This window comes from Antedon bifida, chromosome 11 (assembly GCF_963402885.1).
Source record: "Antedon bifida chromosome 11, ecAntBifi1.1, whole genome shotgun sequence".
Taxonomy (NCBI): domain Eukaryota; kingdom Metazoa; phylum Echinodermata; class Crinoidea; order Comatulida; family Antedonidae; genus Antedon; species Antedon bifida.
This window is the reverse complement of record NC_136236.1, coordinates 7156090-7174372: the sequence shown is the minus strand read 5'-3', so window position 1 is coordinate 7174372 and position 18283 is coordinate 7156090. Positions and strand designations below refer to the sequence as shown.

The following is an 18283-nucleotide window of genomic DNA, read 5'->3' as shown; positions in this document are numbered from 1 at the left end:
ACCACATGGCACAAGGTCGTGTCACACCACATGTTGTACACAGTATTTTAGGAAATTCCTGCCTGTCACTGTGGCATTCTTCAACCAAGCAATGAAAGGTTTGCATCAAAGCAGTACCTACCTACATTACAGGCCAAAACTTGTTATTAACGCTACTAGACTGGTGATTTAGCCGCGACAACTTCGCTTGTACTAGAATAGGCCTGCCTATGCCATTCTATGCCTAGTAGTAGACATAGATAGGAATAGAGGCTAGGGCTAGGCTAGTTTATAGACCTGTCCTCACTTACCTGACCGGCTGTGCAGCAGTGTGGTTTTGGAGTCCTAGGCCTAGTAATATTCTGAGGTATCTCGGCGGCCTAGGCAGTATAGTTTATAAATCAAACCATGGAGGAATCAAACCATACAAGTTTTATCTAAATAATTATTATACATAATTTAAACAAATGTATACTAGGCTACTACTACTACTGATCTATGAAAATATTTAGGCCTATAATAATTTTTAAATATATTATTAGTAAATTTCATATTATGAATGAAAAAGCATAAATAAACAGTGCCTGAAAAGGAGTATTATTTGGGCCTGTATATTACAATGGGAGACGGTGACTGGAATGTCTATTCACTAACAGATTGAATTCAATTTTTCAGGTATTCACATAGAAATCTTATCGTAAACCGTGTTCCTTCACGATGATTTTTTGAAGATACCTCGTCAGATTATGGAGAGTATGAGAAGGCTGTTATGGTCACCAGGATCTTGACCTACTGTAAGTCAAGAGTAGAGTAGTGCTGCTGGATTTTCAACTCAATGCCTCTACTTTTGTAAGGTGCGTGAAGACTACTTGTTATTTTAGTAGTATTTTTAGTATTTACAGTATGTGACTCACTTTTTATGCGTGGTATTGGACCAAAACCTCATGTACATAAAACATGAGAAAACTTTAATATAACACAGTCGAGTAAACTGGTGATAATCACTGCGTTGTGCGCTGAACTGTGAACCATGTTTGCTTCAGTCCACGGCTCGAATCCCATCGTCGCTCTCTTGTGTGTTCCAACTGGCGGGTTGAAATACATGTAAATAGCGTACTGTATTTCGAACGAGACTTTAATGTTGCACACAGCTTATGTGCACATATTGCACTCTTCGAGAAGTATAGGGATCGTCTTCCAGTGTACTGCCCAATTCACTGGAAACGAGTGTAGTGGATTATTATTGGTGTGCAACACCAAAAATAATTTTAAACAATTTACTTTTCACAAAGTAATACAATTCCTTGACTTAAATGTATGTTTTATGGTAAATTATGATAAAAAGAGAGAAACCATTTACTACCTAGGTCGCTCTGAATGACGTTTCGTGAACGGTCTTTAGCCTGGCTAGGCTTAGTTTGTAGGCCTAGCTTGTAAACAGCAGTAACGTACAAACATCGTACACTAGCTATAGGCCTAGCTTAACGTTGTCTAGTTGCTGCATTAATTGTCTTTCTGTTTTTACCAGAATCCGTTAATACAAATTTGGAGAAACCTGGTACTTTGCTTGGTTTGACCTCACGATTGATTTTAAAGTGGATGAATTACAGAAAAAAAAAAAATATAAATCCCTGTGCAATGCATGTTGAGATTTGTAGTGGGACACTTAATGATTAGAATCGACCTATTTTTCACATTTTTAACCTTTTAAAGACAAAACAAGTTATCCAAATAGGACCATATAGTATTTATTTTTACATTAAATGTAGTTTGTGACCTTAAATTAGATCTAAAAAATGTAGGGAATGGGACAAAAACAATTTGTAGATCATCAAGGAGCTGTGTTTAGAGAAGAAGGAATTTTTAAGCACACAATAAGCTATTATTCAAATTTCTGATTTGTGTTTTGAAAAAACAATATCGATCCTCCCTCAGAAAATTGTTGAATTATGCTCTAGTATTAGAAAGCATTTTCAGGAATCCGAGAAAAATGTTGACCGACAATTCACTGCAAGAAAATTTGTTTTTTATTAGGATGTTTTAATTTTAAAATTGCGATTTGTTTTTTTTTCTTCATATTTTCTATAACTTAATATTTATGTATGTGTTATGCCACTAACTGTTGCTGTCACAATCCTTTGACTGTCACAATAAAATAAATAATTATAATAAATAGCCAATCAAACCCTTATACAGTAGAGCCTTCATTCGTAAAATCCAGGTTGACCTTAAATTGACCCCCAAATACGTAGATTGTAGCTAAAAAGACTGTCGTGTTTACCTACTTCTTTCACGCAGAGGTCACTAGCTTTTAGCCTAGACTAATGTAGGCCTAGCTAGATGTGAGGCCTAACTAGAAAAGTATATGCAAGCTGTGCAATGTTTAAATAAATAAGTAATAATAAATAAAATTAAAAGTAATAAATAAACAAGAACAAGGCCATATACATTGCTGCAGTGGCATGCTCAAGTTAGTGTTTACCGACCAACCGACATAGTGAGCTGTATCAATGTTTTTGTATTTTCTATCAATAAAAGCAGTCGCTGCTATATGAGTAATGCACGGGTGTGGCTTGTCTCACAGACTTGACTTTGTGGTGTGTTGTTAAATTGCGCCCTCAATGTAAGAAAATAACACTATTTACTATGCATGACGTCAACGGTCATTTTATGCGTACATAAAATCCAGGGAACGTAAAATCGGGGTACGTAAAACACAGGTTCTACTGTACATTATAACAGTTGCTACATGTATGACAACATTAATTTATCAACTAGAATTTAATTCGTCACTTTGACGAATTATAGGTGATCATTTTTATCATTTTACTGAAATTAATTTTTTTTTAAACATGCACGTACGTTAACATACGATCGGAAAATGTTGATGTATGCCATCCTATTATATGCTTATAGTGCTGAGTTGTGCCTATATGCCATATACAATATGTACAGTATATACTGTATATCTATATACAGTGTAGCATAGGTGAAATTACGGGACACATGTTCTAATTTTTTGGCATGATGACGTTATCAAACTAAACTTTAAGATGACAATTTCGAAAGATAATTAATTGAGCAAAAAAATATAAGATTTGGAAAAAAATTTGGCACGTAGAAGCGCTGTGCGCGCTCTTTGAATTGTGTATAACTTTGACGAAAAATATGAAAAAACTACTTTTTCACTTCAACTGGCCATATGTTAACGTCACAACATCCGATAGGCTTAATTTTTATATGAATTAATATCTAAATTTCATCAGCTTTCATAATAAATTATAATCATCAAAGTAACCTTCAATTCTGAAGAGCTGTAAGATATTCAAATTTACTGCGAAGGTGAAATTACACGGCCTACGTTATTCAAGTTTTTACGCGTGATGACGTCATTAAAATGAAGATAGTGTCAACTCATGATAAAGATAATTAATTAAGCAAGCACATACTGAAAGTTGTGCGAAATTCGAGCACACATAACCAAGATGCGCTCTGTTGAATGTGATAATCTACACAAAAAGATAACAAATCCTAATTTTTAAATTCAAGTGGCCATTTGATGACGTCAAAACATTTTGTACGTAAAATGTGTACATGAATTCATATCTACAACTCAATGGCTTCCAGAATAAGTTAAAAAAATCGGGGGTCATCTTGCATTCTGAAGAATTATTTTCATTTTAAAAAAGACCTATTTTTCACCATTTTCAGAACTTTTGTAAAATAAATGTGCGCATTTTGTCATTTTTAACGTGCTCGTATAGCGTTATTTTAAGTCGGAACTGACTCAAATTTGGTGAATGTACTAAGGATGGTGAGTAGAATGAGATTTGTAAAAAAAATTCATATTTTTTACGCTTTTTAAGTATCGCGCGCGCAAAAACGCATTTTTGCGCAGTAATTTTTTGAAACACGCAAATGGCCTAATTCATGCTCTAAATTGATCAAAACTTAATTTTGAGCGTTTTAAATTTTTAACGCGCGGTATCACGCGCATGAACCTACGTGCGCGTGCGTTTTTATTTGCTAATATTTTTACCCTTGATCTGAAGTTTACGTGTAGTGAATTTCATTAATATGTGATAATGAATTATGGAGATATGATTGATAATGTGATTTCGCAAAATGGCGTATAAATGTCGTCACGGATGAGTGATCACGCTGGAAAGCTTATTAGGATTAAGTTGTATTATTTGAAAGATATTCTGAAATTTTTGTAATCATTGACATTAAACTTTTTGAGATAATTGTTACACAAAATAGTGTACAGAAACAATAAAAAGAAAAAAAATAATAAAAAAAAAAATAATAATAAAGATTTTATACAATAACAATAGGTGATCATTTTATTCTAAATGATCACCTAATAATTAATGTGCCTGTTTGAAATTTGTATTAGGGTAGCTTAAAGATGTATTGTCCCCCTGAAAAAATAATTCTTAAAAAAATTTTTGTTGAATATTCCATTTTAATGTAACATAATAGTATCCACTTTTACCACAAATTGGATAAAAAAAAAATGTATTGACCTGAAAAAAATGTAATTTAAAGCAAAAAATGGTCAAATTGGCTGCCAGCCAATGGATCTTTGGTTGAATTTGACCATTTATTGTGTCATTTTATAAGTGAAAACATTTTTTTTTTGTTTTTTTCTATGGAAGTGATTAACTTTATTAAAACTAAAAAATAACATACTCAAAGTCTGATTTAATTAATCTTCATTTTTCATGTTTTTGGGGGACAATACAAGTAATTTACTGATGTGTGTCCAATTTCGGCATCCAAAGCTATCAAGATGAACCTTTGTTTAAATTAACAGAATGAATTTGACTAGACAGGCATACTGCAAGTACATACAATTGGTTAGTAGAAAATCACATTGATGGGTGGAACTATATTGGAGGTGACTGTATAATCTGTTTAATAGACCAATCAGAATACATTTAGCTTTTGTCTGTCTTTTTTTTTATAAGAAGTGGAATATCCTGTATGAGATGTTTTTTGTTTGAATGAATTGCTCTTCTGAAGTTGACACACACTTTGTATTATTCTAGTGTTTTAATCGAAAAATTCAGCTTGTTTTATGACATTTTGTTTTGTCAAAATAGTTTTGCGCAGAAAAAAACAAACCTCGCATTTTCGCACAATTTTCAATTACAGTATCAGGCTATTCCACAGCTGCCGTATATGGCAGTAGCGGAATCCAAGTTACAAGAAATCGCGTTTGTAGTGATAAATTGTCGATAATTTTTTTTGTTTAATAATGGCTTTGGTGCCTTCAAAGTTGGCCTTGCTAGCCCTAATTTAATGAAAAACTGGATGCTAACTGGCCTTGCCCCTAAAATCACCAAATTCAAGGCCTACAACACAATAACTTTCATTTCATAACTTTATTATATTGCATACTTTTGTAAAAATCTTCGCCTGTAATATGTTATTTTAAAATAATGACACAGATATTGTGCTTTTTTAAAATTATTTTTTAACATTAAGTGTAAAAATAAAGGGAATGTGAATGATTTTTTTTCTTTTTAAATCACCTTACCTTTTTGCCGTAATACCAGAAGGAAGCAATTGTATTACTTTATTAGAAAAACTGATCTCTACTTCTCAAAACTTCCTTAGTGTAATGTATGAATGTAACAAGAAAACATTGTGGTTTTTATGATGATAGGAAAACCAACAATAGATCGACTGTAGGCTTACAAGTGCTCTATTAAAGTTGATTTAAAAGAAAAAAGCAAGAAAACATTGTGGTTTTTATGATAGGAAAACCGACAATAGTTACTGTATGTATGTTTAAGTTAACTTTTTACTCTATCAAAGTTCATGGGCGAATCCAAGGGGGTGGTCCACAGGTCCCCGCCCCCCTTAAATTTTAAAGGTGCCCTTTTTTTAGATTCAATGTTAGTATACACAGACTAAGTAGGCTACATCAACGGCAAAAATTTCCCCTGATGTGCTAACCTTTTACAGTAAACATTTTGTCCATCAGAATGTCCGTTAAGGAATTAGACATTTTTCAAGTAAACTTGTGCTCCAAAAATATCAATTTCTCGCTATGTTATTTCTGTTTCATTGTTTGTCATCATTCAAAGATATCTTCCATTTCGTGAAACTGGCAGTTCATCATTTTTTTAAGGAGCGCCTGCGTGATTGTGCTCCTACGCGCTCCTTATTGACCTCTAATTAAGGAGAGAATTAATCGTTCTCTTAAAATTGCCAAAATGGGAATTCCGTGCCTGCTTTCAAGCGCGAATTTACTTCCATTACCTTACAGTGTATCCAATGCGGTGTCATAGAAACACCTCTAGAGCAAGCAGAACAAGTACCAACAACATGGTTTCTTTTATTAAACAAAGCAATTTAGATAAAAATTATAATTAAAAAAACAATATTTAATTGTAGCCCTAAATACATGTTTAATATTTGGAGAGAGATTCTTCACTTCTGTCTTTATTTTATAGATGACTTTTTTGTGATTTATTATCAATAAGACTATTGCTTGTTACTTTGTGAAATACAGGTAAATACATTTTTAGGCCCTAAGCCTGTAATAGTAGGCTAGCCCAGAAAGGTCAAGTAGACCTAGTTGGCCAATGACTCCCAGCCAAGTTAGGACCTGATTTCTTTAAAAAAAAGTTGTATGACTGTAGTATGTCTCCAAACACAAGAAGAGCAATTTGGTGCTAATTTCCCACGTGTCGATCAGTTAGTGCGCATAGAATAAGATATTGTGCTTTCTTTAACAATCAGTTGTACAAATAATGTTGCATGTTGTTTTTTTTTCCTTTTAAAATTACCTCACCTTTTCGCATTAAAACCAAAAGGAAGCAATTGGATTATAATTTATTAGAAAAATTGATCTTTACTTCTCCAGACTTCCTTAATGTAATGCATGTTAAACAAGAACACATTGTTTTTTTTTTGTGGTGATAGAAAAACCAACAATAGCTTTACTGCTCTTTTCTCTATGAGCCTGGTTTTGCATCCTCAAATACCATATTTTATCCACAAATTAGGTGGGGAAAAATTATGCAAGTTTGGTGTAAGGTTTTATATGCATCTCATGCATGTTAATGTTCAAATCTTGCTGAGGATAAATCTTTTTTTTTTTTTGGTTCTACATTCTCTTTTTGTGGAATTTTATACTGAATTTTGAGTACCGCTGTTTCTGCTAGAAGTACTATCTTGGGTGGTCATGTTAAAATTCATCTTTTTTAACCAGCCCGCCTTTCGATCCCCTAAAATGGGGACAAGTTATTCCTTCCTTACCGGAATTAGTTTTAGAATTTGTTGTCTTTGGCGATGTTGTAGCCTCTACTTTCACAGTCTCTTTTTGTTTTTATATTGACTTGTTTCAACGACAAGTCCGCATACCCCATACTTTCCTTTAATTTTTGCTAAATTTCCTTTCTAAATCTGGCTGTCCTGTTTGTTCCTTTTTAATTTTTCCGAAATGTCTGTTTCCCCAACAGATTATTTGCAAATGCTGTGATGTTGTTCCTTACTTTCATTCACTATAGGCTATCCATGTGTAAATGCTTACAGAAAATCAAAATATACGGTATCAAAACATGTTGCTATGCCGGGATGAACTCAGTCATTTTCGGAGTCGTCCTCAAAACTTTTTCATAAATGCACTTTTTAAGAATAACAGATTGAATTTTAAAAGTAGGTGGGTCTATGTTTTATTTATGTTCATTTGATATTAAGAAAAACATTTTGTAAATTCTCACACTAGGCAGGCTATTGTAAAGTACTGTAGTTAGAAAATCACTTTGGTGGGTGGAACTATTTACTGGAGGTGTAATCTGTTTATAGACCAATCAGAATGTACGATTACATTGGCTTAAAGTCTGATTGGTTTATAAAAGGTGATGTTGGTAGGAACATCCTACAGTATGTGAGATGATTTTTGTTTGAATAGCTGTTTTTAAGTGGACTACTGTTTTAAACTTTGTATTTTTAACAATTTCATGAAAGGCTTTCCCTTCAGAAAGAAGTTATATTTTGAAGTTGAGCATTACAGCACCAATTGAGGATAAACATTGACATTGTAGGCCTACATTCTCTTGGCTATTGTGTACTGAGAAATCAGAAGGTGATTTGAAGATCACTTACTATCCGTATCACACCTGTTGTAACCAAAGTTTGTCTAGTGGTGCTAATATTCTGTTTACTATTCATCTTAGTACCCTAGGAAGATACTCAACAAGTATGGAAACATCTAGATATCTACACCGTTTTCCGATGATTTTAATTCTTGTTGGCTTGGTTGGTGTTAATTCTCAGTTTTTAACAGATCCACAATCTGCTGAAGTGACACAGGGTGCAGACCATGGGTTGGAATGTGTTGTCAACAGAACCTATCTTGCTGGTTATTATTTTGTTGCATGGACTAAAGATTCTGAGGTTTTCTCGGCACGTAACCAAATTGATAAGGTTGCTTTAGAAAATATAAATGGTGAAGACCCCGAAGATCGATACACAATTACCAAAATTGACCAAGGTAACATAGGAACGTATAAATTGATTATTGATTCAGTAAAAGGTGTAGATTCTGGAAATTATCAATGTGTAATTTGTCAACATTCGGCAACTACATATGAGTGTACAGCCATTACAGATTTTAAATCTAGTGTAGCAACATTGAATGTCTTGTATACCCCATCAGTCCCTAAATATCCAGAATGTACTGGTTTGGACAGTTCTGCAACCGTGTCTGTTGGAACTCAAGTTGAGGTGACATGTGTGTCGGAAATTGGTGATCCAAAGGTTCAATTACAATGGAATAAGGATGGGGTACCGTTATCAAGTACAATAACTGAACGAGAAGATAATAACAGACTTGATCTTATATACACTTTTACAGCAGAACTCTCCCATACTGGTATGGTTTTAAGCTGCTCTTCTACAAGCTCTCATTTTACATCATACTCGGAATCGTGTAGCTTTAATGCGCTGAATGTTGTTGACATGCCAGTGGTGGCTGCTACTTCAGGAGCTGCAGAGGATGAAGAAGGATCGAAAACAACACCTGTATCAGAATATAGTAGTGATTCTTGTGCAGCGGCTATTAATAAATCTATAAAATGTTTGCAAATTTTTGGTAAATTTTTAGATGGTAATTAATTTTGTTTTTGTAGTCTGTTTTGGATTGACCAATAGCAGACTGTGTTTGGATCCTGTTTGGTATTTCTTCACATTTTGTATCTGTTTTGTACACTAGCACTTTAGTTAAGTAAGCTACACTCTAAACTTATATATTATAAAATGTGAAGATATTTTTAAAATTTAATAGAGAATAGTGTGTTGTATCATCCTCAGACTTAAAATTGTATTGTCTTGAAAAAAAACAAGAAAAATTAAGATTAATAAAATCAGTCTTTGAATATGTCATTTTGTAATTTTAATCAAGTTAATCACTTTTGTAAAAAAAATAAAAACAATTATGTTTTCACTTTATAAATATACAAAATAACAGTTAAATTCACCATCATCATCATGACTATTTTTGCCTAAATTACAGTTTTTTTCAGATAAATCATTTTTTTTTTCTGATCAAATTTTTGGTCAAAGTAATAACTATTATGTGACATTAAATGGAATATTAAAAAATATATAAATAATATATCTTAAGCAAAGAAACCATATATATATATATATAATCTACACTGTACTTTTATATTACTTTTTTATATTGCATAATTTTGTAAAAAATGTAACATGTAATTTGGTAAAAATGACATAACTAAACAAATATATTGTGTTTTTTTTCTTTAACTTCAATTGTAAAAATCAAGAAATATGTGATTTTTTTTTGTTTTCCTTTTAAAAGTTACCTCACCTTTTCTCCTCAATACCAGAAGGAAGCAATTTTACTTGATTAGAAAAACTGATCTTTACTTCTTAAACGTTCCTTATAATGTACGCATGTAACAAGAAAACCATGTGGTTTTTATGATGATAGGAAAACCAACAATAGATCGACTGTAGGCTTACAAGTTCTTTGCTCTATTAAAGTTGAAAACAAGGATGAAAACATTGTGGTTTTTATGATAGGAAAATTACCAACAATAGTTACTGTATTTATGTTTAAGTTCTTTTTTCTCTATCAAAGATTTACATCTTTTGACACTCCCTTTTGTTGTACTGTATGTCACTGATGAATATAAGAATGTCAATAAATATTATTATAGTTCAATTATGGTCTATCTGAGTTGCAATTGCAGTCTATACGGCTTTTTCTCTAAACGGAAGACATCCTTACGATCGATGATGAACAATGTTGTGCAAGGAAGAAAATAGAACAGAAATAACATTTTCAGGGGATTTCAGGACACCATGTTAAAACATCTACTGTAAAATGTCCTTAAAAGATTGACTTATTTTCTGAATTATTAAAAAAGAATGAGAACATTTTTTAGATCACCTAAAATTCAATGGAAAGAAGACAAAGTGTTTAAGCATAGACACACTCTCCATGTGTGACAGCACCGTTTTATCACAGTGCATTAATAATCGTGCTCCACAAATCAGCATATTATTTTTCCTTTTGTACGATTCCTTCATTGAGTATTAGGAACTTTACGAAACACGACCGGTAGTCTCTCCCTCCCCTGTCTCTTGGCACGGTGCCCTTCTGAAGCACTTGGCTCTGGTGATACAGCATAAGCCTTCCTAGCTAGGGCCTCGCATTCAAACGCCACTTTTAACACAGCAATATTAACCCAATAAAAATGTTATTTCATTAAACAATTAAATTTGAAGTTCAAATATTATTTAGAGTTTTGAAAATTCCATGTTAAGTGTAATTTGAACTGTATTTATGTACATTATTTTTAGTCGTTCTTCGTAAACGGGAAAATGGCAACTTCATCGTTCTCAAAAAGTCAAGAGGATGGAATTTCATGCTAAGCTCCGCCCACTTTGTTAAAGCTCATGCATAAATTATATAGTAGTTATTCTACCGTGATGTCATGTTGTTTGCCTTGAAAGGGGGTTCCCCGATTCGTTTGCAATAAGAGTCCGAGATAATAGAAAACAACATTTTTTTGTGCAAAATTGATTCCCCACTCACTAATTTCCCACGTGTCAGAGTAAGATATTGTGCTTTCTTTAACAATCAATTGTACAAATAAAGGCATGTCGTTTTTTTCCGTTTTTAACATTACCTCACCTTTTCGCATGAAAACCAAAAGGAAGCAATTGTATATTAATTTATTAGAAAAACTGATTTCTACTTCTCAAAACTTCCTTAATGTAATGCATGTTAAACAAGAACACATTGTTGTTTTTGTGGTGAGGAAAATTAACAATAGCTTTACTGTATTTATGCTCTTTCTCTATGGCCCTGTTTTTGCATATCCTCAAATACCGTATTTTATCCACAAATTAGGTGGGGAAAAATTATGCAAGTTTGGTGTAATGTTTTATATGCATCTCATGCATGTTAATGTTCAAATCTTGCCGAGGATAAATCTTTTTTTTTTTTTTGGTTCTACATTCTCTCTTTGTGGAATTTTATACTGAATTTTGAGTACCCTGTTTCTGCTAGAAGTACTATCTTGGGTGGTCATGTTAAAATTCATCTTTTTTAACCAGCCCGCCTTTCGATCCCCTAAAATGGGAACAAGTTATTCCTTCCTTGCCCGAAAGAATTTGTTGTCTTTGGCAATGTTGTAGCCTCTACTTTCACAGTCTCTTTTTGTTTTTTTATTGACGTACTTTCCTTTAATTTTTGCTAAATTTCCTTTCTAAATCTGGCTGTCCTGTTTGTTCCTTTTTAATTTTTCTGAAATGTCTGTTTCCCCAACAGATTAATTGCAGTTGCTGTGATGGTTGTTCCTTACTTTCATTCACTATAGGATATCCATTTGTAAATAGCTTACACTACAGAAAATCAAAATATATGGTATGTTTTATTGGCAGCAGAAAAGGATACAAAAAACACGGTATAAATTTATAAATACCGTATTTTATCCACAAATTAGGTGGTGAAAAATTATGCAAGTTTGGTGTAATGTTTAATATGCATCTTATGCATGTCAATGTTCAAATCTTGCCGAGGATAAATCTTTTTTTTTGTGGTTCTACAATCTCTCTTTGTGGAATTTTGATTGCTATGCCGGGAATGAACCCAGTCATTTTCAAAAGTAGGTAGTCTATGTTTTATTTATGTTTATTTGATTTTAAGAAAAACGTTTTTTTGATTCTCACACTAGGAAGGCTATTGTAAAGTACTGTAGTTAGAAAATCACTTTGGTGGGTGGAACTACTGTATTTACTGAAGGTGTAATCTGTTTATAGACCAATCAGAATGTAGGATTACATTGGCTTAAAGTCTGATTGGTTATAAAAGGTGATATTGGTAGGAACATCATACAGTATGTGAGATGATTTTTGTTTGAATAGCTGTTTTTAAGTGGACTACTGTATTAAACTTTGTATTTTTAGTGTATTCGAACAATTTCATGAAAGGCTTTCCCTTCAGAAAGAAGTTATATTTTGAAGTTGAGCATTCCAGCACCAATTGAGGATAAAAATTGACATTGTAGGCCTCCTTCTCTTGGCTATTGTGTACTGAGAAGTCAGAAGGGGATTTGAGGATCACTTACTATCCGTATCTCACCTGTTGTAACCAAAGTTTGTCTAGTGGTGCTAATATTCTGTTTACTATTCATCTTAGTACCCTAGGAAGATACTCAACAAGTATGGAAACATCTAGATATCTACACCGTTTTCCGATGATTTTAATTCTTGTTGGCTTGGTTGGTGTTAATTCTCAGTTTTTAATAGATCCACAATCTGCTGAAGTGACACAGGGTGCAGACCATACTTTAGAATGCGTTGTCAACAGAACCTATCTTGCTGGGTTTTTTTTTCTGGCATGGACTAAAGATTCTGAGATTTTCTCGGCGCGTCGCCATATTGATAAGGTTGCTTTAGAAAATATAAATGGTGAAGACCCAGAAGATCGATACAGAATTACCAAAATGGACCAAGGTAACACAGGAACGTATAAATTGATTATTGATCTAGTAAAAGGTGTAGATTCTGGAAATTATCAATGTGTAATTTGTCAACATCCGGAAACTACATATGAGTGTACAGCTATTACAGATTTTAAATCTACTGTAGCAACATTGAATGTCTTGTATACCCCATCAGTCCCTGAATATCCAGAATGTACTGGTTTGGACAGTTCTGCAACCGTGTCTGTTGGAACTCAAGTTGCGGTGATGTGTGTGTCGGAAATTGGTGATCCAAAAGTTCATTTACAATGGAATAAGGATGGCGTACCGTTATCAAGTACAGTAACTGAAAGAGAAGATAATAACAGACTTTATCTTATATACACTTTTACAGCAGAATTCTCCCATGCTGGTATGGTTTTAAGCTGCTCTTCTACAAGCTCTCATTTTACATCATACTCTGAATCTTGTAGCTTTAATGCGCTTACTGTTGTTGACATGCCAGTAGTGGCAGTTACTTCTGGAGCTGCAGAGTATGAAGAAGGATCACCAGCAAACTTTACCTGTACAGCCTTCAGTTCTACTTCTACAGCAATAACTTTTGAATGGTTTGTGGGTAATATACCAAGCAGCAGGTATACACAGAATGATATGGGAATGGAATCTGTTTTGACATTAACTTCAGTTATAGCTAGTGATCATCAGACTGCAATCAAATGCGTTGTAAGAAATGAGCAGGGACAAACTGCACAGGACCAAGTATTGTTGAAAGTAATCAGTGGGCCTACAGATATGATTCCAACAAGCAGAATTAATCCACCTGTCACTAAAGTACTAACAACTGATGAAAAACAACCACAATTAACCATAACACGTGTACCAGATGATGGTAACGAGTCTTGTTCAGTCGCTATTGTTGGAACTGTTGGTGTATATAGTATAGTTCTTTTGATAGTATTTCCTTTCCTATATTTCTGTAGGAAAAGGAAACAAGAAAGAGATGTTTTATCAGTAGAGCTTAACAAAAATGACCTAAGACCTCTAATGTGATCTGGTTTTTCAGTCGTATTTACCATGATGGTATCCACCAATGGGATGGACAGATGGACATTAGTCTTTTAGGTGTCCGAATTGAAAGGTAGATACTGTATGTCAAAAAAATTATGAATTTTATCAGTTTTCTTAAAGATGTATTGTCCCCCAAAAACATGAAAAATGAAGATTAATTAAATCAGACTTTGAATACCTTATTTTGTAGTTAATATAAAGTTAATCACTTCCGTAGAAAAAAAACACCCAAAAAATAATGTTTTCACTTGTAAAATGACAAAATAAATAATTAAATTCAACCAAACATTCATTGGCTGGCAGCCAATTTGACCATTTTTTGCTTTAAATTACATTTTTTTCAGGTAAATACATTTTTTTTTGGTCCAATTTTTGGTCAAAGTGGATAACTATTACGTTACATTAAAATTCATATTCAACAACATTTTTTTTAAGACTTATTTTTTCAGGGGGACAATACACCTTTAAAAGTGCACACCTTTTTAAAAAATATTTGTTTTCCTTTTTAAATTAAAAAGGATTTGAAGTTATATATAAGAAGTTTGTTCATTATTAACTTTGAAGAAAATGATTCAATTAGTGACTTGTTATCAATATCATTATCATCAGTATAATAACTGTAAAATTCCAATCTGACCGTTTTGTATTGTAGAGTATCTTATGCTTATATTTGTTTTTATAAATTCATTCCACAAAAACATAAATAATGAACATAATAAATACGTTTTAAGAGATAGGCTACATTAAAAGAACATACCATTTCTATTTTATATTTGTTAGAAGAATCATGGAACTGTAACTATTAATTGTACTTTTCATTTCATACTTGGCATAATTTTGTTTCATTAAAAAAAAAATTTACAAAATAAGATTTTGTGCTTTTTTCTTTAGCCTACCTAATATATAAAATAAACGCAAACGTTGTTTTTAGTCGCGTGGAAGCGACTCTATAGTTCACTGTGTCGGTCGGTTGGTCTGTCTGTCTGTCGGTCCGGTATCACTATGTATTGTAGCACGCGACTTAATGGCTGTTGGCCTTGTTAAAAATCACATCACCTTTCCGCCTTAATACCACCAGAAGGAAGCAATTCAATGTTACTTTATGATAAACAGATCTTCACTGTTCTTTTCAAAACTTCCTTAATGTGCATATAACAAGAACACATTGTAGTTTTTTATAACCCTCAGGTAAAAAAAACCAACATAGCTACTTTTTTACTGTACCTGGTCTTAAATTGCAGTCTTACAAAGTTACATCGTGGTGTAGCAATTGTTCTACGAAAAAATTATTCGTATATATATATATATTCGTTAATGTTTTCATATTATCATACAAAATATAAGTACCCTATTACATCTTCAGGGCCCCACAAAGGCTCTCTCCTATAACATTGGATAGAGGGTGCTATTAAAAAAAACAGACTTTATAAGTTTAGGTAGGATTATAAGTACGATAAATTATAAAATAATTTATCCATGCTGTAATTTGCGAGTTTTTTTAGCTGTTGAAATTATGTAAACAAATTTACTGTTTTATATAGATGCAAGAAAGGTGAGCATAGACCAGACAATATAACTAAAAAAATAAAAACTTGAGGTCTGAAAACTAAACATGACTAAGAAAAGCGGTACAGAGGCGGATGGTTGCTGACAGAGTTTGTAACCACAAAGACAGAACAGTTGGCCTAGACAAGAAAATGATGAGCAGAGCTTGTAGGACTGAACTAAGGAGATTTACAGTAGAGCTGAACTATGTAACAAGGCCAACAGCCATAAGTCGCGTGCATAGGTAAAACTTGTCTGTACATCAAAACAGTTCAAAAAGTACAGAAAAGCGATAAAACGCATAGTGATACCGGACCGACAGACAGACCGACCGACCGACATAGTGAACTGTTGAGTCTGGTATGACCAAAGACTGTCCTCGTCAGAGGCTGCAAAAGAAGCTTGTTGTTTTCGTCACCAAATTAATAAATACTTATAGTTTTTAATATGGAGTTCTTCTACTACGAAGGCAAAATTTACTGTAAACAATCCATTTCATATTTCCTGCCTGCGACGAGCTCTTTATACAACTAAAAGTTATGTTTAAAATTAGACGGATGGTCATCTTCCTTGTCCATTATCTCCCTTGTCCATTATCTCCCTTGTCCATTATCTCATTTCAGAATACCTGCTCCTTGGCGGAGATATTTTTCATTGATTAGGCAGCTGTGTCGTCACAGCAGCCTGGGGTTGTTTTGATAAAACATGACCTGCCACAGTTGTTTTCCTATAAATCGTTGCAGATGTCCATATTAACCACTTTTGATTTTTTCTTTACATTTCCTATGTAATAGTACAATCATGTCTCATACATATTCTATACTATACTTACTTACTTAAGCCTTGTTACACCTAGCAGTGCATAAGCCATCAACTACATGTCTCCATCTCACATGGTTCTGGGCAATTCCTTCCACCTATGTCCACTTATAGCCAGCATCCTTCACCTCCTTATTCAGTTCTCTCCTCCATGTGTTCCTTGGGCGTCCTCTATTTCGTTTTCCTTGGGTATTCCATGTTAGGGCATGCCTAGTCATGTTGTGTTTTGGTTTCCTTAGTGTGTGACCAATCCATTTCCATTTCCTTCTGCCAATCTCAATTTCCATTGGCTCTTGTCCAGTCCTAACCCAGAGATCCTCATTTCTTATTTTTTCTGGCCACCATATTCTGAGAATCCTTCTCAGACATTTATTGATGAACACTTGGATTTTCCTTATTATTTGATTAGTAGTTCTCCATGTTTCTGATCCATATACTGATTTGACATTTGAGTTGAATATTTTGATCTTTGTTGCTGTGCTGATGTATCTTGCCTTCCATACTTTTGTTAAGACAGCAATATATTAGGACAGCAAGACTGTGGTACTGCGGTTGACATGTGCTTCTGTTGACGCCTGATACGGATACCCTGACAAAGCTCCTGAAGCTTAACATATTACTAGGCCTAGGCCCCCACTTAAGTCATGTTCTGAATCAAAGAGACAAAATATAAATGGGAATGACTGTTAATGCGAGTTTGGTAGAGAACTTAACAGTGTGGTGTGTTGACCGCGAATGGCTGACAAACCACCTACCCACCCAGTCCCACTACACCTGCACAGTCCTATTTGCATAAAACGCAAGGCAAACGATGATATATAAATTCTCTTCTAAACATGTATCGAAGAAGAGAATAGCCAAATTCCCCAATTGTCAACTTTTTCATTTTTTTGGCATGAGAAGAATCAGATATTGTCGTCCGCGCATGTTAACTTAAATTTAAAAAGTCATTTTCCGCCACAAACGTCTGTATTGTACAGAGACCTTTTCGAAAAATGGCCAAATGTCGACCCTTAGGCCTATATTTTTTAGATAACAGATTAATATTACTATAATAATTGGCATTTTTTTGACAAAATGACATACGCAGAATCAAACAATGTGTTTTGCGCATGTTACCTCAATACACGTTGGTCCCGTGTACTTAACAGTGCACGTTAAAGAACTTGGTACACTATTCGAAAGAGTAGGGGATCGTCTCCCGGTGTGCTGATATGGTAGGCGCTGCACTGCTGGCTGCCGTGGGTCCGTGGAGGGCCTAATCCGAATTTCCTCAGTTTCCAGTTAAGCTTGAGGACAAATATATATAAAATAAATAAATAAATAATAATAATAATAAATACATCATTTTACAAAGTCGTTTTTTTGGCCATTTTGCGAAAAATCCCTGTTCTATAACTTGGGAATTTTCGAAAAAATGGCAAAATTTCAACCCTTTTCTTTTTTTTTGGATATAAATACCACAGTACATGGACATGGACTGATACTATATAATAATTGGCATGCGCAGAATCAAGCAATTTTCCGAAAAAATTCCGATCCTTAAATGTTGTTATATAACTAGCCTGATTACTAAAACGCATTATGTGAGTCTGGGCATGTCAATTATGATATAGTGATACTATAATTGACAATAGGCCTACCCAGACTCACATAATGTGTTTTGCGTATGGTACCTCAAGGTATTTTAAAAAGTTGATATTTTATTTGTTGACAAAATGGCATGCGCAGAACACATTATTTGATTTTTATACTAATAAATGAAATTTCGACCCTTATATTTTTTTATGCAACTGATCATATCATAATTGACATGCGCAGAATGAAATAATGTGTTCTGCGCATATTACCTCGACATAAAACTCGATATTCTAGCCCTTTTTTTAAATGGAATA

General features: G+C 33.6%; 2 protein-coding genes across 4 annotated transcripts; both read left to right on the top strand.

Annotated features, from left to right (window-relative positions):
- The first annotated feature begins 47 nt into the window (after window positions 1-47).
- On the top strand, window positions 48-9493 carry LOC144855318 (uncharacterized). Of its 3 annotated transcripts, none has more exons than XM_078713138.1 (4): window positions 48-98; window positions 655-833; window positions 7506-7653; window positions 7979-9493. In XM_078713138.1, the coding sequence occupies exon 4, from the start codon at window positions 8200-8202 to the stop codon at window positions 9112-9114; it is 915 nt and encodes a 304-aa protein (XP_078569264.1). In that variant the 5' UTR covers window positions 48-98; window positions 655-833; window positions 7506-7653; window positions 7979-8199; the 3' UTR covers window positions 9115-9493. The 3 variants fall into 3 exon arrangements, with proteins under 3 accessions (XP_078569264.1, XP_078569263.1, XP_078569265.1); XM_078713137.1 differs by having other exon boundaries at window positions 7506-7657; window positions 8175-9493; XM_078713139.1 differs by lacking the exon at window positions 7506-7653 and having other exon boundaries at window positions 8175-9493.
- A 2766-nt stretch (window positions 9494-12259) lies between these two features.
- On the top strand, window positions 12260-14768 carry LOC144855690 (uncharacterized). The gene has a single exon (XM_078713607.1). The coding sequence runs from the start codon at window positions 12696-12698 to the stop codon at window positions 14004-14006; it is 1311 nt and encodes a 436-aa protein (XP_078569733.1). The 5' UTR covers window positions 12260-12695; the 3' UTR covers window positions 14007-14768.
- The last annotated feature ends 3515 nt before the right edge of the window (window positions 14769-18283 follow it).